This window comes from Dermacentor andersoni, chromosome 1, assembly GCF_023375885.2.
Source record: "Dermacentor andersoni chromosome 1, qqDerAnde1_hic_scaffold, whole genome shotgun sequence".
Taxonomy (NCBI): domain Eukaryota; kingdom Metazoa; phylum Arthropoda; class Arachnida; order Ixodida; family Ixodidae; genus Dermacentor; species Dermacentor andersoni.
This window is the reverse complement of record NC_092814.1, coordinates 279,440,266-279,467,824: the sequence shown is the minus strand read 5'-3', so window position 1 is coordinate 279,467,824 and position 27,559 is coordinate 279,440,266. Positions and strand designations below refer to the sequence as shown.

The following is a 27,559-nucleotide window of genomic DNA, read 5'->3' as shown; positions in this document are numbered from 1 at the left end:
ATGCTCCGGTGAGAACCAACACGACTGCTGCAGCGAAAGCTAAAGATGGCTGTCTGGTCACTGGACGGAGAGTAGTTTTCTGTATTTACCTATGCGATGGACTTCAATGTCGTTAAAGCAATAATTAGGTAATAAAATGGATAGAATAATAGCGATTTTTTTGTTAAAACAAAAAAAGAAGCACGTACTGTTTGCGAAACACTGGTAAACTCGTGGTGTCGAGGATACACATTCAGTTCCAAACGAATGCGAATGAGTTTGGCGAACTGATTTGTTTGTAAATGTCATTTTCGAAAATGTCCTTACGTTTTACCGTGTGACACCAAAGAAATGGCATTATCAGCGAATGTCATTCGTTGTAAATGACATTAGATTTGCCGTGTGACAGGGGTATTAGACATGAACTCGTAAAACAGCTTCAAGTGTCCAGTCAGTACTCTACTTGACTGAAATAATACCTTTAACTCAAAAACCCACATGACTGCATAGCCTTCAAAGCATACGTTCACAGGTGTGTCTGCTCTGTAAATATGGATGAATGACTGATAAATCAACCATTAAAAATAATTGCTGAAAGCTTTAATTGACAATTTTTATATTGACATTAATCAAATTATGTGCATCAATTCAGTCAGTAACAGTGATGTTTATATTTAAGTTAATCTGGAAATGCTGCACATGTTTTCGATTGCCGACTGTTTTGCCCTTCTATGGTGGCATGCCACTATGGAAGTGGCAATAACTTGTGCTATGGAATGTAATTGGAAAATTAAGTTCTAACTGTAGGATAGAAATTGATAACAATGGCAATATTTAGTAAAGGAACTAAAAGTGGAAGACATTTTTGCCCTGGGTAGGATCTGAACCACAATCTGCACTTGTCCAGTCCAGTGCAATGCTTTTACAATGGTTCAGTAATGTCTTTTGTGCGAACAAGGTTACCAACAGTGAAGGATGAAATTGGCAGCCTAGCTGTAAACTTGGTACACACAATAAATTTCTTCACTTACGTACCTGATAACACTGGTGCAGATAATCCCTATGACGGTTTATCAATGACACCAAACATTGAAACACTTAAATATGTAATCTTGCCTCTTCAAATGTTATGTAATCGTGTAGTGTAATTCAGAAATGTAATCTTGCCTCTTCAGCAGCTGAAGGCTGCATAGCACCATGTCCTTGCAAAGAGCTGACCTAAAAAGAACAAAAATTGCGACAGCTTGAACTATTTCACACACACCATTGCAAAAGGTTTTTGTAAGTCAATGTAACTCATTATTCAATTAAAGGAATTCTAAATAATGATATTAAAAATGTTCATCAGTGCCCATTTCACTTCCTTGCGTGCTCGGTAATTTTTACTTATGCTTCAACTAATATACACTTTTTCTCTACTCTCTCAAGACAAGCTGCGAGAAGGCGTGTCCATGGATGCAGTACTGGATAATGTGCGGTCCAACGTGGATGAGACATTCCACCGCATTAACCTGTTAAGCAAGCAGGATCTCCGCAAAATAATGAGGGATGCCAGAGTCCCGAAGACCGAGCGGCTGCATAGCGGGTTGAGAGGATGCATAGTGAAAAGGAGAACCCATTGCTCTTCTTTAAAACACCAAGGACAACCTGACAAAAAGTGACATTTTTTTAGAGAAAAAAATGAGGACCTTTTGGATGACAGAGATTTTATGCTAGTCATCATGACCACACCACAACAGGAGCTTTTCAAGAGGCTTGGAACTGATCGTATATGTGTCGATGGAACACATGGAACAGCAGGTGAGCAGTACTATATATGCATTAATAATAAAAGCAAGAAAGAGGGAATGCTGTCCGAGAATAATTGCAATAGATATGATGAGTAGTATTCCTTCACACATATTTCTCTTAATTTTTCATTTGATGGAGTTCTCAACAGAGCAAGAATGAATTCAGCGCTCTGTACACTGGTGATATCATTCCATTGCTACTGTCCTCATCGCTACATGCCCTGCATATCCTGTCTGTATTGTCACCACGGAGTTATAATAGGTCACATAATACAGCTCTTATCACATTTGTCTTGTGGGGATGCGAGACTGTCACACGTCCCCTGATATGTTGTTTTTCCCGCATAGCTTCAGTCTCCTGCATTGCGGCTTCGCCGCGGGCCTCAGGCTACGCGAGAGATGGCGCGAGTGTTGCACTGCTAATGCCGCCTCATGGCAGGGTTACTTGGGGGCGCAAGGGAGAACACGTTTCCTCTTTGGTTCGGGACGGCAAGCAGCACGGACGTGCCGCCCGTGCGCCGATCGATGCTTCTGCGAGATCGTCTCGTGACCGTACGCGTGAACGACCAGGCATTGGGATCCGGCAAGGGGCGAACATATTCGCTCGATATCCGGTCGCGGTGAGCCGGACTTCCGCGATTTGTCGAGGCCCATCGGCATGTTTTGTGGATAGCAACTCGGCTAGCAGGCATTGATCTATGAAAGGTGCAATAAATGCCCTTGTGATTGTCGTTCCTTTGACCCAAGGTACGGGATGAGAATCCCACAGTCTAGAGTGCAGAAACAGTGCATTGCACTGTGTATTAGTGCCTTCTGTCAGAGGTACAGCTGTCTCGAGGCTGTTTGGCATCCTGAACTGTTTGCCAATTAGGCGAATCACTGATTACTGCTACAGTCGAAAGTGCTTTTTCTTGGTGGCGGTGGGTGGTTCCCTGAGGACTGCAAAAACAAAACATTTAGAAAATCAGGCAGTCCAAAAAAAAAAAAATTAATGCATGCCTTTTACTGCCATTTAAAGGGAGGTGCTAGTCTAAAACATAACAAGAACCTAGAACTATGAAACCCCAGCTGTTTACATACTCTTATGGTAATTTCAAATACTATATAAATCAGTTTTATAGCAAGTTGCATAGGTTGTGTTCTGTACAATGACAATGTGTAAAACGTAGGCATTATTGCCCCCATTTTTTTATCTCTAAACTTCCATAATTGCAGACCAGTGATGGCGCATAATCCTCCAAATCAACTGTAGAATACTGAAATATGTTACCGAAATGGATACCGAAATCGTTATTCACTGTTGTTTTAAAAAGTGCATATAAGTGTTAAATTAGAACCTGTGAAACCATTTCAAAATGTTTAGACAACCAGTAAGTGTTACTCAAGATTTTATCTTAAGTATATAAGTGATGTTGAAGATCAAACCCTCAGTGGTTAAGACAGTTTAGGGTTTCAAGCACAAAGTTGACATTCTGGAGCAGTTTAGGAGCAGAAATTTTTTTTCTACTTCGTGTTCCAAATGTCTTCTTGGAACACTTGGAGTAGTACAGAAGTAATCTAGCCATTTGGTGGAGCTTATTACTGTGCAGTCAGTAAGCGCTGCTGAAGAGTGAAGCAAGACACAAAGCCAACAGCAACCAATTAAGCTTGCCTTCCCAAGGACGGTATACCACGCACATCATGTTGCAAACATTTTTGTTTGGGTAGGCAAGGAACTTAATTTGTACCCGCCCTAGTTGCTTAGTGGCTGTGGTGTTGGGCTGCTAAGCACGAGGTCGCAGGATCGAATCTCGGCCAGAGCTGCAAAAGGCGAAAACACCCGTGCACTTAAATTTACTGTAGGTGCACGTTAAAGAACCCCAGTTGATAGAAATTTCCGGAGTCCCACACTACGGCATGCCTCATAATCAGAAAGTGGTTTTGGCACGTAAGACCCCATAATTTAATTTTTCTTAATTTTGTAGACCAACCACAACACTTATCAGGCTTCTTGGTGCTTGTGCTGTAACAGAAGAGAGTATGTATGTGTGTAAATAAAAAAAACGTAAATCATGCCATCTTACAATGGCCCATTTTTACTGCTGGTATGCTCCACCACGATACATTGCATAAGCCTCTTCCCGTAGCAAGCTATATTGCAGCAAAGTTGACGCTTGAAAACCGGCATTATACAACACTTTCTACAATGGTTGTGCCTTCCGCACTTTGAAGGCAAAGCATTTCAGCATCCGAAATTTCAGCTGTGCTTATAATTAATTGCCTCTGTGAGGTACGTGGCAGTGTTGCAAGGATACCCAAATTCTCACGCATGTCCGAAAAATAGTTTGTTGGGTGTATTTCTGCTTGGTAATGAAGACGGCTACGACAGTGCACATTAGTGACACAACAGTGGCCAAATGCTCAGATTCCTTTTAAGTAGAGTGCTGTGTGCTTTTGTGACTTTGGTGAAATACACACACCTGCAAATTATCTATTTATTAAATTCACGCACACATAATATCACTATAATGAGAAATGCATAGTGTTTTAGCTGTTCCCTGCAGAATGTTTTCTGACAACTGCTTTGATGATGGATGGATGAATAAATTTCTTGACGACCGTCGGTACGTGCGATTAGTGCGCAGTGGGCCACTCCCACGTCGGGACAGAGAGGCCATGCCCCTCCGCCGCGTCGCGGGCCCGATGGACAGCCCAGAGCTGTGCTTCAAGGTACGAACTGTGTGGAGCTCGGTCCCACTTTTCCTTGGTGGTTCTGGCACCAGGGGGCAAGCCCAGAGCATGTGATCAAGGCTAGCTATATCCTTACAGTAGTGACACGCATTGTGAGGGTGCACGTCCGGAAAGATTTTGTGCAGGAAGGCCAGGCATGCGTAGGTGCCTGTCTGAAGCCACCTGTACGTGACTTCTTGTGCTTTATTGGGTGCTTTGTGCGGTAGCGGCATGGTTCTCTTGACTAACTTGTAATGCTGGGTGAGATCGTTGTGACGAGGGGATCGCGCTCGCTTGCCCATCCTGCCGAGAGGGAGTCCGGGCTCACACGGTGAGTTAGATCTTGTGCAGTCTCGTGTGCTGTCTCGTTGAGGTCACTTTTTAAGAACAATATTTGATCACGAATATACTCTTAATGCTTCACACACAAAACAATTTGTTACCTTGTTGTGTCCATGAAAGGGTTGTATTAAGAATAATTTTTTGGCAGCCTTGTTGACAGTTTGACAGCATCAATCAGTGAATCCTTAACAGGCACTCTGCAACACCTTTTCAAGAAGGAAAGCCAACCTACTGAGTCTCCAACACATGCGATTTTACATTTTGTCACAACCTTAATGCAGCTGGCACATCTGGGTTCAAGCTTATATAGTGCTAACTTAGGCAAGTTGGCACATGTTGCAGCACTCATTTGTCTCCTTTATGTCCTATGTGTTGTAATGCTATGTTATTTATTCAAGCTCATACTTCTGAGCAGCAAGCAAAATGCAGTTGACTTCATTCCGTTAATTCGACTCTGACGGGACTGACGAAACAGATTGAATTATCTGGTGGGTCAAATTTAAGAAGATGCAGAAGAAATGCCAACACACATGACTGATTTATTTGCCATGGTTTACGTACAGATTCTAACATGCCCCAGAGTGAAACACACGCCCGGTGGCTGTGTGTCCAAAGTGTAAACTAGCATAGAAAGGACAAAAGCCCCTAAAATGAAAGAGAAATCAAATGCGCACACAATTTTTATTTTTAAAAAAATGGACAAGGGTCCAATGTGTTGCACATTGCAACCAATTTTCCAAAGTCAGCTTCGCCGCAATACATCCGTGTTATGCGGTAAAGCATACAAAAATCGCCAAGAAAGTTTTGTTAAAGATGGCGCATTAGAAATGGGTGAATACCACAATCAGACGTTTTGATCTGTGATTATTGCTTGGAGCTCCTCCTGGGCAGGCAGAAAATAGGCATTTCCTGCAGGAGATAGTCTGTTTCACACATCTACTGTCCTCTAAGGTATGTCACCAAAGGGGTCGCTTATTACGTTCACTGTAGGGGTCAGCATGCATGCTGACTGCTCAAGTTGGAATTCTTGGGTGAAGGCCTATTTTAGTATCAAAATAACCGAAGTTTGGACCTATAGAAATGCACGTGTGTTGGCTGGGACTTTCAGACGGGATCAAATTTATAGGAGTCTACTGTTCTGCAGCCACTGAGCACTGCAGCATGCCAATATTCTGCTATGTGTAGTAGGAGATACATTCTTGCTGCAAAGTCCACTGCCATATGCTACAGTCGCCTTCTGTTAATTCGACTCCGGGTAATTCAATCCTGGCCAAAGGTCTTGGCCGGCAGTCATACATTTCTACAGTCCCGAATCTCTTATTTTGATTGTAAAATTGGCCTTCACAGGATAATTTGAACTTGGAACAGTGACTCGCTGTTGACCCCTATGGTGAACCCAATAGCGACCCTTTTAGTGGCAGCACGTCTAGCTCGGCGATGCTTAGGAAACAATGTATGCATTCAACACGTGTGATCGCGTGTCGACAACTCCCATTTATGCTTGCCATAGGAAACTTTTGAAGCAAGAACCATATATCACAAAGTTTAATTACGGTATTTACCCAATTCTAATGTGTGCCTCATAAATTAACACTAGTAGAATGCAATAGTTGTACACTTTTCTTTTCAGTGACACCCTCCGTGGTTGCTCAGTGACTATGGTGTTGGGCTGCTGAGCACGAGGATGGGGATCGAATCCCGGCCACGGCGGCCGCATTTCGATGGGGGCGAAATGCGAAAACACCGGTGTACTTAGATTTAGGTGCACGTTAAAGAATCCTAGGTGGTCGAAATTTCCAGAGTCCTCCACTACGGCGTGCCTCATAATCAGAAAGTGGTTTTGGCAAGTAAAACCCCATAATTTAATTTTTTTTATTTCAATGACAGTGGTAAGCTCCCAGCCATGATTTGGCAATGCCTGCCATATGCATTCCACCCCATTTTTATTCTTAGGTAAATTGCCTTTTCATGATCAGGGTCCCTTACGAGCAACTGACTTACTCTAGAGGCTGACTGGCGATGTGAATTCTTCAACATTGTCTTCTGCATATTAATCTTCAAACCCACTCTAACACTTTTTTATTTAAGGTCCTCAATCACTAGTAATTTGTCCCCACTGTTGCCGAGATATTCACCATTGATCCGCACTCCGAATGTGCTGCAACTGCAGATTTGATATGGCATTAATCAAAGCCAACACCGCCGTGTTATCTCACCACCTTGAACTGACACTCACACGCAGATCCACTGGCCACTATAATCACCATGGCGGGAACGCTAGGCCTAGGTATGCTATTACGGTTCTTGACATTCGGTGCTGTCTTTTTCATTGAAAGAATTCACCGCTGTCAGCAAAGGTACCCACTCTGCCTCTGCAATCCTCGTAAAGCACGGCGCGTTGCATATTGCTAGTCCTCAAAAGGCAGCTTTGCCTCAGCACAGTGATGCTACGCGGTGAAGTGTATGGGACGCAGCATATATATTGTTAGACTCACGTGCACTTGCCGTCTCCTGTCAGAGTGCAAGCACCTATATGCCTAATAAGTGTACTGGCAGACCTTCAGAGCTTTTTCGGACGTGCCTGTGGCGATTTGGGCCCTTAAGGGCAGTAAAAGACATGCATTCATTTTTTTTTTTCGGACATTGTAGCGGCCCTTAGGGAGTCTGAAAAATCGGGCTGTACAACTGACCAAAAGGATGCTTCATCCATGGGGCGAACACGCAGCGTAACAAGGACAAGAATAGGAAGGACCATTGCATTGAGGAATGATCAGGAAAGGAACTGTGCCGCCACCGCCTCTTTGAAGGAGCTTGCGCTCAAAAAGCAAAGTGTTGGCTGACGCTAAGATGCAGGTTACCCACATCCAAACCAAAATAAATCCCTTAAAGCAGTGAAATGCAACACTGAGGCATTATGCGCAGGCTGAGAGTATGTCAGGACAGTTGAGGTTGACTTTCCAGTTGCTTGGAGAATCTCATATGTGACAAAGTTCGGGCATGATACCAATGAGCTTGCTATCAGTTGATACAAATAGCTCTATTTGCTTTTGTATGCATCTCTTTTTATTCGCATTTTAAAATGTTTGACTCTATTTACCGTGAGCTAGACCACCTTTTTTACAGTGAAGCTGTCTATGGTGAGGATCTCGCAGATCGCATCCGCGCGTAGACCAACAATTTTTCATACGGTGGGCCGATCCCGAAGAAAGTGCAATACCAGGCCAACCCGAGGCAGAAGTGAAGCAAGCATTAAGCACTCCCCATATGTGGGCTGATCCCGAAGGTCGTGAAATGCCAGTCAAACCTGCGGCGGAGATGAAGCAGGCTTTAAGCAATCCCCACACATGGGCCAATCCCATAGGTAGTGCAATACCAGGCCGACCCGCGGTAGAGGTGCAGTTCACCATTAAGGGGCCCACGTACGCAGCTTTGCTGGTCATCCTTCACAGAGTAAAAGGGCACCGAGTTTCTTTCGAAGATATTTTAGTAGCTGTGCATTTTACAAACCCCTCTTTTCAGTTTTCTATTTTGAAGAAAATAAACACTGCTCCTTACTGTTCAAACTGGATTGTTTTTATTTTTTTAACATGCTTACCAGAGAGTAACAGCATCAGGTGACATGGTGTCAGCCCATCTTGACATAAAACAAAGTTCTGTGAAACCTGAAAAAATCAGGGAATTTGAAAATGTCAACTTGGTAGACACGTTGTTGTTCTAAGCATGCAGTATGGCACATAAGCCTGGAGGTTAACGAAGAATCTCGAGAACATGTTAAGGGCCGTACAAAGAGTAATGCAATGATAAATGACAATGAGACAGGAAGAGAGCAGTGTGGATAGTCGATATTCTAGTAGACATTAAGAGGAAAAAATAAAGCTGGGCAGGCCATGTAATGCATAGGGTAGATAACCAGTGGACCATTAGAGTTGCAGAATAGGTGCCAAGGGAAGGGAAGTTCTGTCAAGGATGACAGAAAACTAGGTGAGATGATGAAATTTGAAAGCACAAGTTCGCATCAGCTAGTGCAAGACAATGATAATTGGAGATTGCAGGGAGGCACCTTCATTCTGCATTGAACTTTAAAATAGGATGATGATGATGATGATGAATGCGTGCAACTCTTTAAACATAAATTTGGGCCGGAAATAGCTTGCACAGTTCACCAAGAGACGAAACCAAATTCGTATGCTTTGCCACTAACACAGATGTATTCCAGCGAAGCTAACTTATGAAAAGCGGCCACCATTGTGCAATCATCTATTTCATTGTTGGAAGGAGCTCTAACTTTTTTTCTTTATAGCCGGCTATAATATGCACATGCTGAATTTTTTATAATTAATGCTATGTGATGTGCAAATTAAGCAGTAATTTTATGCAGTATTAAAACGTACCTTAGTGTAACAGTACAATGAGAGACGTAATCAAGAATTTGTATGTATGCCCATCTGAGTGCGCATGCAATGCGTGCTGTCATCCTTGAGTGCGCACAGACGTGAAACTGGTGCACTGGTCTTAGTGCAGCTTGGTAGCTCATAGTTTGTGAGGGGATTCGTAATGGCAGTGCTCCACCACGCCACAATGCAGCAGTCAACGCTGAAGACAGGAAATGCTAATCTTGCCAACGCTACACATGCTCAACAGGCCAATGAGAGTGCTGACAGGTGAGCTTGAAGCTCGCCAGATCCATCTCACAATTTGTGCGCCGTACATGACAGCATAATCAACATTTAATCATCGATTTATTTCAACTACCATGTACGTCGACGTTGCTTCTTTAGTGTTGATACTTTGTTGGCCCTCCTCCCCTTTTTTCTTCAAGGATACTTCTGACAGTGAAAAATAACACTGAATGTCCACATGAACAGGAACTGGCATAAGATGCAACCATTTGTGACCTTTTTAACAGAAGCTTGTATTGCCTCACTGGTGTCGGTGTTACCGCGCGAAAAAACCCAAGCTGCGCAAAAATAGAAATTGCTTATCAGGCTGCGGATTCGAACCACCGACCTCTGGGTTGCGAGACCACCATGCTAACCGATTCAGCCACTGTCAGTTCATCAAACGCTGCCTTTAAGGTGGGTAAGTAGAAGCAGCGCAAGGCATGAGCCAATCACGGGCGTCCCCTTCCTCCAGAGGAGGGAAAGGGTGTGTTCGCTCGCCTGACACCCGCAGTTTCCCACACCAGTTCAGGCCCAGCAGTCAGATGGGGAGACTGCGTTTGGTCTGTTCTGCTGAAGAGCAGGCTGTGTTGAAGGAATGGCAGTGGGAGCAGGCCACGTGTTGTGCCTTTGGCCAAAGAACAGGCAGTGTTTGATTGATGCCACCGGGAATTTGAGAAAGGGGTCGACGTTGACGTGCCGCCCTCGCCGTTACAAAGAGCCGCAGATCCCAAGTTTCGCTTGCACCCCACTTCGCAGCAGTGGAAGGGCAGTAACTTTTTGGCCTCCATCCTTGTGTCATAGTCCAAGCATGCTCTTGCTAAATAGAATCATTCTTGGCAACTAAAGCTTAGTGTTTAGGTGCAATTAAAGCTCGTCATTGGAACAGTCTCCAGCACTTCACAATAAGTAGAATACCATTTTGCTGGCAAGTACCACGGCAGAGACAGTGACCTATAGGTAGATACTGAAAGAGCCAGTATAGTAAGAATTTCATTTAAAGTTGGAGGAATGGTACAACTCTTGGCGTTCTGGGGAGTTAAAAAGAGTGGAATTAAGAGATCTCAACTTTGTCAAGCAGGAATGAAATGGAGGGCCCACCCCATTCTGCAACTTTACTGTGGACCAGTGTATGCCAACATGGCAAGTAAGAAAAAAAATTGGGTATTTCATGGTGCGTGTAGATCCATAGACTTTTGTTCCCAGTGGTATCTTTTGATGACACGCCCAGGCTTTTTTTTTTTCTAGTCACTTGTTACACTTTAATGCGATAAAATCTACTTGAACCTCTTGTGGTTGCAAGATCCGCAGGCGAGCTCGTTCCCTCAATCGGCTGCCATCACCCAGTCTCTACTCGTCATAAACTCACTGTGTCTGCGTTCAGTGTGGGCAGAGGTAAGCTTGCACACGTAAGTTTTTGGTAACATTCATAACAAAGCAAACAAGCTTTCAGGACTATAAACCTTTGAGTCACATCAGCTATGTGGGAGCAAAATATACATTCAAAAAAGAGGAAAAAAAAAGGCACACTGTTACGTGCCACTAATCCTTTCTTAAAAAGCTGCAAGAATTTTAGGCGGTTTTGACAGAATTATAGCATGGCACAAAAGTGATGGTGCTGTGCATTTGGTGACCGCAAGCAGCTGTACATTGTTAACCTCTCTGGTCAATCATGTCTGCTGCAGAAGCATCCCTAGTATGTCTCCAAATTTCAAGATACTTGATTTAGTGCAGTATCACTCTTTGTTGGCCTTTTTATCAGACTGACGCAGAAGTGGGAGCACTGTACACTGTTCACATCTTCTTTGTGCGCAAAAGATAAATATGCGTTGCATTCACTACTAAGAGAATGTATTTAATGCTGTTCTTAAGTTTACAGCCTTACAGCACATGACACAGATATTCATGACAAATCTGTGCATGTCATACAGACAGCTGAAATTTCAAATGAAACGCCACTTTCCTCCCTCTCGAGAAAGCGCCACACCCAGCCAGAGTCAAGGCAACACAAACAAACAGTGCGACGCAAAACACAGTCGTGTCGCTCGCCATGACGCATTACTTCGGTAAATCGCCCAATTCAGAATGCACAATGCCACGGTGGAAAATGTGCCACGCAACAAAAATGGATAAGAAAAAAAAAAGCGGGTGGTGCTAGTCACGTGAACCCGATAGGGTTCTTCGGCTCGAGTATGTGACAAGGCGAGGAAGGAACGTCGCTTGCGGATGCTACTCAAGGCAAAGGGAGAGTGTGTCTCTGTTGGCAGTCACGCTCACCTCATGGTGGTGTGGTAAGAGGGCATTCAATTTCTTCTGTCTCCTCTAATAATAAACCAGTTTAAAAGATTATTTCGGTAGAGCAATGCCAGAAGTCTGAAGTCATTACTCCAAACATTCATCATGGATATGAAGTCCAATGCATGTGGAACTGTCGAAAGTGGTTCACTCATATTCTTCTCATCTACTTTCAAGAAATTTCACACTAAGTTGATCTAGACCTCTGCATTGTCACAAACAGCAGGAAGCAACCTTGAAGTCTGTTTTGAATTCCTCATTAATGCATGAAAATCCAGGATGCAGCAGCCAAGTAACAGTCTACTACACATAACTCCATCTTCACCCCTGTGTTCAGGCAATGAAATACAGTTTTTACCATAGCGAACATGAGATGTTCACTTGTTGGGGATGCAGCTCTTATCCTGTCTACGTATGACTGTGACATTTAAAGACGATGCCAGTTATTTAAAACTATGTTATTAAAAAGCCTTTCATGTTCGTAACATGCCTGGAGGCAATAATAACCAGCTTGAAAAGTAATTATGTCCCATGGCTGTATTCGGGTCTCAAGAAGCTTTAAATTGCAGTGTAAACTAAAACTTGCTAGGGGGCCTGATGTAAGGCCCTCAAAAAACAGGCCAAACAGGGGGCTAAATGTTTCTTCAATAGGATAGAAAGTGCGCTGGAAAGTTAACACCAAATATAAATGAATATATATTACTTCAGACTTACCACCAGACTTTCACAATTCGAGTCTTGTTCTCCAAGATGCATTGCCATTCCGACTTGTCCAGCTAGTGAGAAATGCAGTTCGTATTGCCTCCGCCAATGTGTTGCACATGCACAAGTGATGAACTCTACAAAATGAGAGCAGCATTGAAGATAAACTGAGCAGCTGAAAGTGCACGCACTGTTGCTTCTACGCACAATATGGAAACTAAGCAGCAGAGGTAAATTTCGTTAATAGAATTGAGTAACACTTCATTCCCGTTCATATTGAAACATAAGTCGACTCTGAATATAAGACAACCCACTACTTAAAGACATCGCATTAGTCCCCTTTATAATGGAAAACTACATGTTCTACAAAAAATTGGGCACTGAAAGCACCATGCCCCGCTTTGCTTCAATTGTTTCGCTTAAATCTTTTGTGTACCCAGCAGAAATTCTAGATTCTAAGCTTTTGTTTTAAATGTAACAAACCTCGTCAAATTTGGTGCAGTGGTTGCCGAGAAAAACGAATACTCCGTTTACATGTATTTAGATTGGAACACCCGAGCTAAAGCTTTCTCTTAAACGCGCCCGCCACGCGGAGGCATTGCCGAGCCCAAACCGAAGGAGCAGTACGGGATCCACGTTTTGTCTGCTGGAGGCACCGCCAAACTATACTAAACAAAGAAACGTTGCGTACACTTAGTACACGTACAAATTTCCTCTTTATAGCGACAATGTAGGGGACTGCGGCTTGCACTGGCAGCCGGCTTTACCTATGCGCCGTCAGTCTGGTTCCTCAGACGTGTAACGATTGCGACAGTGTACGCGGCGCAAAAAGCACCTGGGACTCCTGCAAGACCAGACAAAACCTTGCCTCTGTGCATTATCTAACTCCTTCTCATTACAGTTAAGCAAAACTCGAGAACGCAGTCAAGAATTTCGTATTGAGCTGAGAGTACGCTGCACAAGGTCTACTGAAAGACGGAACTTTTAACGACAGCTTGTAAGCTAACTTCAAGATGTATCGATAAGTAACTGTTCAATAACTGTAGAATAAATACGTTCACTTGCCTGTCTGTTCACGCCAATACCGCAAGCTCTTTTCAGAAGCACGAGACGGGCGCTGAAAAGCGTCGAGACATTTCATTCGGCGAAATTAACCGCTTGCATTTCCAATGCAGCGAAAAATCAAGTGAACGATTAGAGTGTATTAACGATTTCGACGATGCAGTCGGCCATTTTGGGAAGCTTTAGGCATGGATCGGCTTGGCTATAGATGCGCACAATCTTTGGAAGCGACTTTTTTTTTTGTCGCCAGACGAAAATCACTGTGTTAAACTTTTTATTTTTTTTTTACAGAGAAGATATGTTTATACTAAGGGTATGGTGGCTAGCATACACTCTTAAGCATAATTACACCCTTTTGCCACACAACGATAATCGTCATCTGCTTGTCCGCATTTCCTTTCTTTAACGCGCTGAGCCCGGTACTTTCCAGTAACGAACGGCATGCGCGTTATCATTCCCGACAGGAAAGTAACAGGCAATGCTATCATGCTGATAACGCGTGTGCCGTTCGTTACTGTAAACGCCGCCAGAAGTGGGGAGCAATTCCGTGTATCTTGAATGACGCTTGTACAGTTATCAGTCAAACCGCCTAATGTTGCCACTTCTCTGTTATGCTTATGTGGGCTTTTTTCTAACCTTCACGGTGGGTGCAGCATGTTTAGAGCCGCAGCGTCGTGCGCTCTATGCGGTTGCACGGGACTGGCGGCCACGCATCGTTACACAACCTCCCAAATAACAATAAGAGTCAGTTTTGGCACTTGGTAGAGCAGTAAACGAGGGATCCAAAAGAAATGTGATTGTTCCGCAAATATATATTTCTCTATAATTCTTCTAGAGGTAATTCAAAAAACGAAACTATAATCGGATGCAACTTAAGTATGCAGCGAAGCCCCGCCCACGGCCTCATAACCGCCAGCCACTGTTCCTCTGCGAGGCTGCAAATAATTCATACTTCAAACTTTTCCTGTTAGGCAAATAAGGCGGTAACCACAAAAATAATATTATTAGCGCATAATTTTATACATTTTCCCTCGCCTATTAAAGTATAATAGGCGAGTATAAGTACAAATCTATTGTCCTCTACTGCGTCACGAACTACGTGCCCACTAAAACCAAGCGGCCGGCAAAAAATAATCCCTGGATAACCCAAGAAGTAATTCAGGCAAAGCGCCGTCTGAAAAGACTGTGTAGAACAATAAAAATTAAAGGAGGAGACGAATCCAGGGTGACGAAACTTCCTAATGCCATCGCGGAATTCAAGCTTGCAGCCAAACGAGCAATAGAATATTATTTTAATGTAAAGTTACCGAGCTTTCTTACTAATAATCCCGGAAGGTTCTGGAGGCACTTTCGCACCAATGATGGAGAAGCGTCCCACTTAAGCCCAGAGGAAGAAACTGCGAAAGCCAACGCATATAACATTTTTTTTCAATCAGTATTTACTACAGACAATAACATTATTCCCCCCATTCTAACGAGACAGGGCGTAAGCATTGGCGAATTACACATTACGGACGCTGGCATACTTAATCTTCTGCTTAATCTTGACCCTAAAAAAGGCAGCGGTCCTGACAACATACCTAACGACTTTCTGAAAAGGTATGCGGAATGGTGCAGTAGATACCTCGGCATAATTTTTCGTAAATCACTCACGACTTCACAGCTACCGAACGACTGGAAAATTGCAAAGATAATACCTATCCATAAATCAGGCGACACAGCAGAAATTTCAAATTTTAGACCCATTTCATTAACTAGTACATCCTGTAAGCTTCTAGAGCACATAATCTTAAAGCACATAACGGTTTTTCTAGAGAGCATTGGCTTCTTGTCTCCCTACCAACATGGTTTTCGCAGTGGTTTATCAACAATAACCCAACTAACAGAACTAGTCCACGATCTTGCATATACTATCAATCACCGCGGCCAGACTGACATGATTTTACTTGATCTATCTAAGGCATTTGATTGTGTATGCCATAACAAATTAATCGCTAAAGTTGAAAGTGTTGTTGGGAAAGGGCTCCTTTCAGCCTGGATAAAAGAATTTCTAGCCAATCGTTCACAATTTGTAACCTACGAAAAAATGCCACCTAACACTGTCACCGTTACTTCCGGAGTTCCCCAAGGCTCAGTTCTTGGGCTATTACTCTTCTTAATAATCTATATTAATGACATCACAGCTAACATTGGTTGTAACATAAAACTGTTCGCCGACGACTGCGTTATCTATAGTGAAATCACTAATTATAACGATAACATCGCACTTAATACATCCCTCAACACTCTAGCTATTTGGTGCTCTAATTGGCAGATGTCAATTAACGTAAAAAAGTCTGTGGTCATGACCGTAACAAGGAAAACAAGACCATCTAACTTTACATATGAGATTAACGGCATACCACTAACTAAAGTTGAACAACATAAATACCTGGGAGTTACATTAACCTCAGACCTCAGGTGGGATAAACACATTTCGAATATCACGGCAGGAGCATTACGCAAACTATTCTTCCTCAAAAGAAGCCTTGAGCTCTCTACAACATCAACGAAGCTACTGGCCTACACAATGTTCGTTAGGCCGGTTCTCGAATATGCAAATACAGTCTGGTTTCCTCATACAACAACTAACATAACAAAATTAGAGGCAGTACAAAGAAAGGCTATAAGGTTCATTCACAACAAATATATACGCGCTGACTCACCGACTAATCTTCTAACGCAGTCTGGATTGCAAATGCTATCTACCAGGGCAAAACACGCTCGCCTGAAGTTCTTGTTTCAGCTTCTAAAAAATAACTATAAGATAGATGTGTCCAGGTACATTTCATTTTCTGAGGCTCGAAAAACACGTAACAAACATGCGCACACTTTAACAGAATACACATGCAACAATGACACGTTTAAGTATTCATTCTTCCCCCTTACAATTGCTGAATGGAACCGACTTGATCCTGCTATAACCGCCATCGAATCGTTGTCCGAATTTACTTCACAAGTGGAAGCTGCAGTGCGTAAATAAAACAATTTATCATCGCACGTGTCATCATCAGAAATTTCGCATTGTGTTGCTTTCGACTTCCCACTTTTCTTTTTCCATTTTTGTTTGATTGTCGTTATGTGGACATATGGTACACTGTGTTCCCAAAATAAATTTTCATTACTGTACTACTGCTAGTCCTAAGATAATTGTTATAACTGCCATTTCCTGCTGATTGCTTGCCTAGATTGTTCTTTCTTTTTCCATTCGTGTCTTCTCGCTCTCAAAGTGTATGCTTTAAAGCGTATCCCCTCACACAACTTTAAAATTTCTTCACGCGATAAGTGTTATCTTTCAGTTCGCTTCTATTTTATGTATAAACTAGTTAATTACGTGTTCTTAACTGCCAGAATCATGTTAATTAACTGTCATGTGAAAACTTGCATTTTTGTTTTTAAACTCAGCTTCTTTCTTATATTACCATCCTCGGGCAATTGTTTTCTTTTTTCTTCCTTTTTTCAATGAACTGTTCTGCCTAAATGCGTATTCATATACATGTCTACTGTATCGCCCAACTGCCACGCTCTCAAATGAGAGTAGCAGTATTGTAAATAAAATAAATAAATAAAATAATGGCGAAAGTCGAATTCTTTATTCAACTGAAAATTATAAAATGCTTGCTTTGCTGCAACTATTTGTTTTCAAGTTTCAGTGCAGTTGGCAGTGAAGTTTCATGAGTAAAACTGGTTCAGCAGTGAAATGAACTGTACCGCAGACTTTTGAAGAGTGAAATGCTCAGACTCCATACACTTTGTCCATGTCTGTTGCACACCTCATTGCTTCTGCCGATAAAAGGCTCTTCAAGAACAGCAGACTCTCCGGATCTATCAAGTACGACGCATTGTTGAAAAGGCCACATGACGATGATTTTATATTTATTTATTTATTTCAAGATTACTGCCAGCCTCTGGTTAGAGGCCTTAAGCAGGAGTGGTTACATACATGACGAACAAGACTGAGTACAAGGTGTGAAGCGTGAGCAAAATGAAATAGCACTGAATTTGAAAATATAAGCAGCGTGTCATTTGCGAAAACGTAGCAATTAGCGCTAACAATGTGAAATTATTCCAGAAGGAAATGTAAACTGCTCTTAGCGCCAAGTTCACAAACACTTAAGAGACAGAAAAACTAAACTAGAATAATATAAGCATACCATTCGTGGTAAACGATTACAGAACATACATCCTGTCAGAGAAATATAATGTGGTAGTGTGTAAAAATGTGTAGCCGTGGCAGAAGCATCAGAAAACACGTGCGTTCAGCTATGTGGAAGGACAAGCCGAAAAGAAAAGAAAAAAAGGAAAGGAAGGCAGGTATGTACCCCGGTCATTTACACAATTTCTTTGAGCAGCTTTAAGAATGATTCGATGGTGTCGCAGGCAACCACCGCAGCAGGAAGTGCATTCCATTCCCTAATGGTTCGGGGAAAATATGAATTTCTAAAGGCTTCTGTTTTGCAGTAGTAATCTTTAAGCTGCTTAGCGCGGCTAGACCGAGTTGATCGACGAGTTAGAGGCTCGGTATACGTGTCCTTGTCGATGCCCAATTTTCCCATGATAGAGCAGATACATGTACTTTAATCGTTCTTTAAATCGCCGTTTTTGCAGGGTAACCAGTTCTGCTGTTTCGAGCATAGCACTTGGTGATGCATACCGGCTGAAGGAATTGAATACAAACCTTATCGCCTTTCTCTGAATTTTTTCCACCTTTTGTATGTTAATATCGCTATGTGGATCCCAGACGACAGACCCATACTCAAGAATCGGGCGGACGAAAGTTTTGTAAGCTAGTAGCTTTATCTCATGGGGTGAATTTCTTAAGCAACGCCTCACGTAACCAAGCTTCTGCATGGCTTTCTTTTCTATGTATGACACGTGCTCATTCCATTTTAAATCCGAGCTGATAACTACACCCAAATATTTATAGCTTGTCACGCGGTCTAAAATTTGCCCATCGATCGAATACCGGTTGTTTAAAGGGTGTCGTTTCCGCGTCACGGTCATCGCTACAGTTTTTTTCGCATTGATTTTCATTTGCCATGTGCTGCACCATGATTGCACTGTAGACAGCGAGGTATTTAACAGCGATTGGTCAGCGGGACTACGGATTTCTTTATATAAAACGCAGTCGTCAGCAAACAATTTTATTTTAACTGGCAATTCCTGTGCAATATCATTGATGAAAATTAAGAAAAAAAGGGCCCAAGCACTGATCCCTGTGGGATTCCGGATAGTACAGGTCTTGAACGTGAATGTGTTCCGTCTATGTTTACAGTTTGTCGTCTCGAAGTAAGGTATGCTTGAATCCAAGAAAGAAGGGACTCATTTTTAAGTATAGGTTTCAATTTTATCATGAGTTTGGTATGTGATACCCGGTCAAACGCTTTCTCGAAATCTAGAAAAATAATATCAATTTGCCCTTGCTCATCCAGAATAGCTGCGAAATCATGAATGGTTTCTATAAGCTGAGTAGTAGTTGAAAGCCCTTTACGAAATCCATGCTGCCTGGGGTCAAGAAAACCATGAAGCTCAAGATAAGCTGTTAGATGTTTAAAGATAATGTGTTCAAGAAGTTTGGAACATGTGCAGAGTATAGAAATGGGTCGATAGGAAGAAAGCAGCGATGGGTCTCCTCCTTTTGGCACTGGAACAATCTTTCCAAACTTCCAGTCATGAGGCAACTCGGATAGTTGTAACGACTTATTAAAAATCACACATAAGAATTTAGAGCACCACTCGGCATACCGGAATAGGAATGTGTTGGGTATCGCATCGACGCCAGAAGATTTTTTTGTATCAATGTTAAGTAGAAGCTTTTTGTTTTGTTTATACATTCACACTTGTAACTACTATTCCTAGAATCCGGGTTTCCGCTGCAGTGATTGTGCCCGAACCACGTGGCAGGGTTTCGTGTTGTAAACTGGATGCTGCAAAGGGCGTCTTCGCGTTTGTTAAAATTCAAGGATGTGATGACGCCCTGGGCTACGTTGCCGTGATGTCTGTCGCGAAAGCAGCAGCCTATATGCAGATTTTCTTTTTTTATGTTTTTTAACATAGATGCACATATATATTTGCAAGTATGTAAAATAATTTCTGAAAAAAAAAGAATGTTTCCTGATGGTAACTTAACTTGTGTTTATTGTAAACTTCTGTGAAATTTGTTATATTTATATATGTATGTGTGTGTATGTATATATATGTATACATATATTGCTTTTGCATTCTTATTTAGTTATTTATTTTACAATATTGCAGGCCATCGTCGGGCCCATGCATGAGTGGTTACAACATGGAATACAGTACAAAAAAAGAATAAAGTGAAACTAGTGTATCCAAAACAAAGAGCATTAGCACACACAAAAAAGAACACACTCAATAAATATATACACTGTTTAAATGAGCCGCCCGGGAAGCAGGAGAAACAGCGTTTACTATAAGAATGCATCTACAGAGGCTGCATATGAAATACAGGTAATATCACCATTCGAATTCCAGATTCTCAATACTGTCAATAATTGCGTTGGCAGATGGGCAATTTACGGCTCTGGAGGGTAGTATGTTCCAATGGGAAATGGCGTGTGGGAATAAAGAGTACTTGTGAGTGTTATTATGGCTGGGATGGTGTCGTATTGATTTATTATGGTTGGTTCGGGCAGAAAGTCTGAATGGCGCTTGAATTTATGTTGCTTGTGGTATTCGATAGGAGCCGTGATAAAGTAAGTATAGAAATTTTAATCTGGAAATCATTCTATGTTGAGCCAGTGATTGAATGTTAGCCTTGACGCGCAGGTTCGTAATGCTCGTTTGACGTGAATATTGTGAATATATAAATCTCAATGCTAAGTTCTGTATGCGTTCTAGTTTCTCGGTGAAATGCTTCTGGTGCGGGGCCCAAATAATGTCAGCATACTCTAAAGAGGGTCTAATGAGGGTTTTGCATGCATTTAATTTAACACTAGGAGGTGTGTTTCTAAGTTTTCTTCTCAAGAAATGTAGTTTACCTAGGGCCTTGTCATATATGTTATCTATATGAGTTTCCCAATTTAATTTCGTTGTAAGAGTGACCTCGAGATATGTGACCTCCTCGTATTTTCTTAGTGATACATTGTTTATTGTGTATGTAAACTGAAGCACATTTTTCTTGTGAGTGAAGGAGATACTGGTAGTTTTTGATGCATTCAGTTTCATCCCCCAAATGTTGCACCAATTTTGTACAGCAGCTAACGAATCATCTAGTTTTACCTGATCCTCTCTGGTATTCACTGTTGCGTACACTACGCAATCATCGACGAATGGGCGGCTGAACGCATGAACGAATATCATTGATGTAGATCAGAAATAGGAGGGGCGCAAGAACCGAGCCTTGTGGAACACCAGAAAAAACGTTGACGTAATCAGACGTAATATCATTCACAGCTACGCATTGCTTTCTGTTTTCGAGATAGCTCTTGATCCATGATACTGTTTTCTCGTGTACACCAATGGCAATTAGTTTAGTAGTAAGATCTGGATGAGGAACAACATCAAAGGCCTTTGAAAAATCTAAGAAAATGGCATCTATTTGGCTTCTGTTATTTATTGTGGTAGCTACATCATGGGTTAACTCAGCTAACTGAGTAATAGTACTTAGACCTGAACGGAATCCATGTTGCCGGCTGTATAGTAGGTTATTATTCTCTAAGTGCAATATTATGGCCTTATAAATAATATGTTCGAACAATTTACTGGATGCACATGTTAATGAAACAGATCTATAGTTACTTACGTCGAGTTTAGAGCCAGATTTGTGCACAGGTATTACTTTGGCCCTTCGCCAGTCGTCAGGTATCACTGAAGCTTCCAAAGATCGCCTGTAAATTACGTATAAGTATTTTGACGTCCAAACTGCATGTTTTTGCAAAAATGCATCTGATATAAGATCAGGGCCACAGGGTTTCTCTACATCCAGTTTTTGTAAAAGTCGAAGAATTCCTTGTTGGTCGATATCTATTTCAGGCATTGGATTCTCGAAATGATAATGTAGTTCTGTTAAATACAGATAGAAAAAATTCATTAAATTTGCTTGCTATGACATCAGGCTGAACAATCGTCTCGTTTGAAACAGTAATCTGCGATACGGTGTGCCACTCCCTCGATAGGTAGCAGCAGGATTTTTGTGGTTTATTCGTTGTGTAAGAAGGCAGAGTAACAGTGAAAAAACGCTCCTTGGCCATATGTTTATCTTATCTTGTAATAAGCGTACGAGATCTTGAAGGTCACGTGTGGTTTTCTTTCTGCGCTTCCTTTTAATTTCTCGTTTTAAATGTATTATTTCGCGCGATACCCAAGGATGTTCTCTGTTCACTCTTTTCTTTCTGGAGGGAATGTAGTTTTCTTCACAAAAGTGTACAATATGCTTAAAACGTAACCATAATTCATTTACGTCATGAAGTAATGAAACCTGCAGAAAGCAGGCGTTTAAATATTCTGAGATAGCATTGTCATCCGCTCTTGTGTAATCCCTGATAACAGCAATCGATGGCTTAACGCGTTCACAGTTTCCTAAAATCGGACAGGAGAATACAATAGTTTTATGGTCCGAAATGCTATTTTCAACGTTTAATGTGTTATTTTGAAATAGACTGCTTACGAACATCAGATCAAGCACAGAACATGACTGACCAGCTATTCTAGTCGGTTCGGAAACTAGCTGGTCTAGAGAGAAGGTAAATGACATGAACAATAGTGATTCAGCACTTTTTGCGTCGGAGCTGTTGTGCGAAAGATTAGACGAATTGATTCCTGGTAAATTGAAATCACCCGTGATAATAATATTGGAACGTGAATAAGTGTGTTGTGCAATGTAATCATGCATAACGTCTAGGTATTCAGGGGGCGCATTCGGAGGTCGGTATACGCCACCCAGAAATATGCTTTTTCCATTAAATGTAAGGTTACACCATACGCTTTCATGGTCAGGTATGCTGTTTAAAACTGTGAATTTTATGTTAGATTTAATTGCGACAGCTACACCTCCCCCCCCCGCAATTCTCTGTCTTTCCGTATGAGCCGATAAGAAGGTGGAAACACTTCGGAATCCTGGACGCTTTCCTGAAGCCAGGTTTCCGTGATGACTATAACGTGCGGTTGATGGGCTGCAACTATGCTTTCAAGTAGGCTGGACTTATTGACTACGCTGCACGCATTCAGTGATAACACTCTGATACATTTCGTACGTTGTTGTCACGTGCCATCGCAAGCTGCTGGGCCAGCGTGTGCAGAAGTTTTCGGTTTAGATAGTTCAATTCTTCTGACCTCACACTCATTCCATATAAAGGTGTTGCCATTTATTTTTAGCTTATCAAATAACAGAGATACCTTTGCCCCTTTCGCCTTGTCACTTACTGCAGAACACCATAATTTAGCACGTGTGTCGCATACTTTCTTTGAGAAATCCTCGGATATTGAAACCCGGGTGTTTTTCACCTTGAAGCAGCTTGATAATATTTTGTTTTTCTCAGCGAAGTTGAATAGCCTGATAATAACGGGGCGTGTCCTTTAGCTTTGCTTTGTACCAATTCTGTGAACTCGTTCTATTGAGTTAATTTCTATTCCTAGGATCTTCTTAAGTATACCGTGCACTTCTTCTTCAAGTGTTTTAACATCTTCATCAGAGCTCTCTCTTAATCCATAAATTACTAGGTTATTCCGCCTACTTCTATTTTCTAAATCATCGACCTTCGATGCCAGAAATTCTACTTGCATCATGGTAGATTTACAAGATTCCTCGCAGTGTACTATCCTGTCTTCGCATTCTTTCCATAATCCCCTTTCATTCTCAATAACTGTCATTCTTTCTTGCAAATCTGCAACTATTGTCTCCACATGCTTGATATTTGAAGACAGTTGTTTCAGTGTTTTGTTCGTTTCCTTTTGTTCTCTTAGAATGTGTTTCATTAGTTCCCGCTGCGAACATTCATCTGAATGAGAGTAAGGGCCTGGATTTTGTTCGTCTCCGGATGTTAGTAACATTAAGCGGACAACATTAAAACAACCCCGCAAAATAGCAACATAGCATTGTGGACTTGGGAGCACCGTTAACGTTACGCCGTTGTCTCTAACTGAAGAGACTAAATGCTGGTCACTAACCTGTGCGATCAGAAAAAATTTGATCAGCATCCGTGCTCGTTCGGTGCTTCCAAGTCCACTGAAGGGAACGTCGAAAAGGCTGCTGCTTTTATCCGGGTGCCACGATGTCTCCGTCGACGTCACCGTGCTGGTCAGGTGGTCCCAGTGCAGTGCACGTGGTACAGCTTCCTGCGACTTGTTTTGTCCGATGAAGCCAGCAGGGCAGACAGCCGGAGGTAGCAGTAGATAGGCCTGATGCAGTGCATGCTCAGACCCTGCGTCGACGAATCCGGTCCTCGACAGCACGATCTGTGCGATCAGAAAAAATTTGATCAGCATCCGTACTCGTTCGGTGCTTCCAAGTCCACTATGATATATGCAACTGAGTCTGTGTTAAATAATAATATGCAAGATAACAGATTATAATTGTATACTGGGAGTCATTTGACACAACTGTATTACAACTAGTTTCCATGTAATAACATGAAAATTTCTATATGTATTTGTGTTTAAAAAACTCTTATTTCCACACTTTATGCGTAATTGTATTGCTACACCAGCCGCTTCCGTGCCTGTCTGGGAGACCGGAACTTTGTCAAGCCGAAGAGATTTCGGCTTTTTTCCCGGCTCTCCCTTTTTCACCTTGTATCCAGTGGTAAAAATAAAAATCATGATGATGATGATGTAGCAGAATATGATCACAGAACTGAAATGCCACTGTACTGAATTTTGTTAAACTGAAAGGCATTTGCATTGGGTTGAATGGGGTTTCGATGGGGGATACAAAAAAAGTTCGTACAGCTGAATAATTTGCTTAAGTGACGTTCAAGTGGTAGTTTACTGTATATTGGTTTTCTTGGATAAAAGATTTAGTTGGAAACAGTGCCTTGTATGTCCTCATTTTTTCTGAAACATTGCTTGATGAACAAGAGGCGCAAAAAGACGCCTTTCTATTTTGTCTCTTCCGACCTAACTGGCATTTGGCGAATACCTCTTGCGTGCGGGAGAAAGTAAGGAGGGGGGGGGTATATTGGAAAAAATTTGGCAGTGTCTGGCTCCTCCTGGGGTGGTGTTAGAGGTGTGTATGAACCACTGCTTAGATAAATCGAACTCGGTACCTTTTTCTCAGTACAAACATTCGTGAATGTTAACTTCTTATTCTAGCAGTTTAAAAATGTCTGGATAGGCCCTATACCACAATGTCCCAAGCCTCCTATTTTTTTATTTAAAAGGACTTGAAAGCATTCGAACTTCAATGTTAATGAAAAGAATGTTACAACTTTCAATAGCAAGGGATTGCTATTATCAAGACTCCACAAAATGATGCAAAAAGGGCTGTTCTGCCATGAACAATTTTCAATATTGTAATTCTGAGAAGCGGTTATTAAGTTTTGAGGAGAAAGTTAGTTGAATGTATGTTCCAGCTTGTAAACCGCGCACAAACTATTTGAGGGCGGTAAGACGATTCTCTATTGTTTAATATCAAGAGTTGACGAACAGCCACAGTTCAGCAATGTCATGTGTTTTCTCATTTTGAAGAGCAAAAATTATTTCAACATATCTGAGCTATCAACACTACAATAGTAATGACGCTAGCCATTAATCAAGTGGGGGACCAAGATTACAATTTTTTTTTCAGGGTGGGGGGCTCAGCCCCCCCCCCCCTGAAAATCTCCGGAGGGGGCTTGGGCCCCGGAGCCCCCCACATAGTCACCGTCTATGCTGCTATGTTAACATGGATGGTATCATATGTGCATTTCAAAAGTGAATAAATTAAACAAAGTACACGTAGTTCATTTTCATGGGAAGCAACATTGAAGCAATCAATTTTGCGTCTTTCCGTTTTAAGGTGAAAGCCTTAGATGCCTATGCTTTAAGGTCTCATTGTGAGGTACAGAAAATATCATGTGACCCAAGGAAGGCCAGAAGCGAACGAAAACATGTCCAGCCATGTATAAGACATGATTAATGATTATCAGAGTTATCACTATGTGGTACCTGTTTCCAAGTTCCTGTGATGATGTCAAAGGTTATTTCAGATACACCGCTTCATCACTATCATTATATACAGTTCTTTCATATGTGAATGCATAGCTTGTAGAAGACAGGTAGGTAGAACCATAATGCAGAATGGACCATCTGTTAAAGAATTGGTTTTCTTCAAATGACGATCCATCTATAAGATTTTTATAATGAGTGGGACATTGCACCAAACTGGTAGCCCATGACGGTGAGGTGCCCATTGTTACCAACCTTCTAGTGAAAAAAATATACTTTTGAAGAACTCCCAAGAAAAGAAATGTATAGATATAGAGTGAAATGCGCATTATTGCAGGGACCTGAACTTTAATCAAAGTGGTGACAATAGTGGTCAAAGTTTTCTTATTATTTGTACTAATGCAATGTGAAGATGGGGATCACGATCCTGGCAACGAAAAATGAAAATCAATGATGACAGCGGTCATTGTCAGCTTAAAGAACTGTGTGGACAGACAGACATGGGAAACCAGCACTCACGTGGTGTCGGAGCAAAGCTGGAACTTATGGCTGAGCCAAATAACTTATAAGGGCTGTGGCGCACACGATAGCTGCGCGCGGGTATGATATACTAGAAATCATCAAGCAGTATCTGCCACATGGTGTTAGCGCATGCTGCCTGCACTAATAGATCTCCCACCGAGCTCCTACATCTATACGAATACACAGCTACAACATGCATGCCGAGATGCAGGATCCGTCCAGTAAAGGGAACAAATTCGCCAGTCGCTTAATATGACATTGACCGACACCTACAGAAGTCGCTTAATCATTTAAATAATTAGGTGAGAATGACTTGGTTCGACAGGCAAGGTTCTGACTGGTGTTGTCGCTTTTTGTGACTGTTGTCGCGGGTCGCTTTTGCAGTCGCGACGATAGATTGGATTTTTTACAAGCACTGCTCCAGGAGGGCACATGCAACCGGAGGCCTCAGGAGAGGACCTGAGGTTATAATAAAGCAGGCGGCGCAGGATCCCCAGGACACCCAAGGGGTAGTGGGGAGATCAAAGCTGGAAGCAGGATGGCCCGTAGGATTGGAGTGGCGGAGGCCTAAGCGTGCTGGACTTAATATAAATATTATTACGTCCAGCCGCCAACTTGTGACGCCAAGACTTCTGCAACAGCAGTCAGAAGTTTGCCGTTTGACATACTAAGGCAGCAGCGGAAGCGGACGAAGACACAGAAACGTGAAAAAGAGACCCCACGCTACAAGTTAGTAGTATTTTAATATTTAAATTATGGCAATTTAATAACGCGCAACTGAGCCCTCTCGAAGCTTTCGACGCATGGAAAAATTCGCGAGGACGGTAAGATACCAGTGTGACAGGGGCACAAGCAAGGAACGAAAAAGCACACACAGGGCAAACTGTGAAGATGCTATATATTTTGCTATATATGTAATATATGCTATATCTATCAAGTGACTAGTGCCATGCTATAATCTTCAAAGGTCGCAATGCTTTCGCAATGAAATTGTTGACAGTGTGCGCTGTGTGTGTATCTTGTGTTCCAGCTCACTGCTCATCGCGATCACGCCCGATCCTGATCGAATTTCGCGGTCGTGATTGCCTTCTTTGGACAAAATGAGCGAGAGACCCAATCACAGTCGAGAATTTCGATCCGGATCGGTGCCGATCGCGATGAGAAGTATACGTGTGACACTGGTAGTGACAGGGCAACGCCATATCATACTCGCCTTCACGGGAGACCACTGACCAAACGACAACAATCGTTCGCGCCAGTGCACTGCGCCAGCAACACCCAAGGAGACGCACGAGAAAAACTTGTACGCACCGTGCTTGTACGCGACGCACAGATCGCCAGCCGACACATGGCAAA

General features: G+C 42.2%; 1 protein-coding gene and 1 long non-coding RNA gene across 13 annotated transcripts in view; one reads left to right on the top strand and one right to left on the bottom strand.

Moving 5' to 3' along the window:
* LOC126547691 (uncharacterized) overlaps window positions 1-1,800 on the top strand; it is a 31,977-nt gene extending 30,177 nt beyond the window's left edge. For 4 of the 5 annotated variants that reach the window (XR_007602757.3, XR_011890531.1, XR_011890537.1 and 1 more), the window contains one exon: window positions 1,408-1,800. This is a non-coding gene — a long non-coding RNA (uncharacterized lncRNA). The remainder of the gene's footprint in view (window positions 1-1,407) is intronic. The other variant, XR_011890530.1, reaches the window with a different exon arrangement.
* LOC126547689 (uncharacterized) lies at window positions 558-27,559 on the bottom strand. 8 transcript variants are annotated; one of them, XR_011890522.1, is made up of 7 exons: window positions 27,417-27,559; window positions 23,705-23,992; window positions 21,342-21,426; window positions 14,858-14,934; window positions 13,541-13,592; window positions 12,488-12,612; window positions 8,384-8,482 (listed from the first exon to the last, which is right to left on the bottom strand). XR_011890522.1 is itself a non-coding variant. In XM_055063193.1 (5 exons), exons 1-5 carry the CDS (start codon window positions 27,551-27,553, stop codon window positions 1,129-1,131), a joined length of 573 nt encoding a protein of 190 aa, XP_054919168.1. In that variant the 5' UTR covers window positions 27,554-27,559; the 3' UTR covers window positions 558-1,128. The 8 variants fall into 8 exon arrangements, 1 of the variants encoding a protein (XP_054919168.1); XR_011890524.1 differs by lacking the exon at window positions 14,858-14,934; XR_011890527.1 differs by lacking the exon at window positions 21,342-21,426.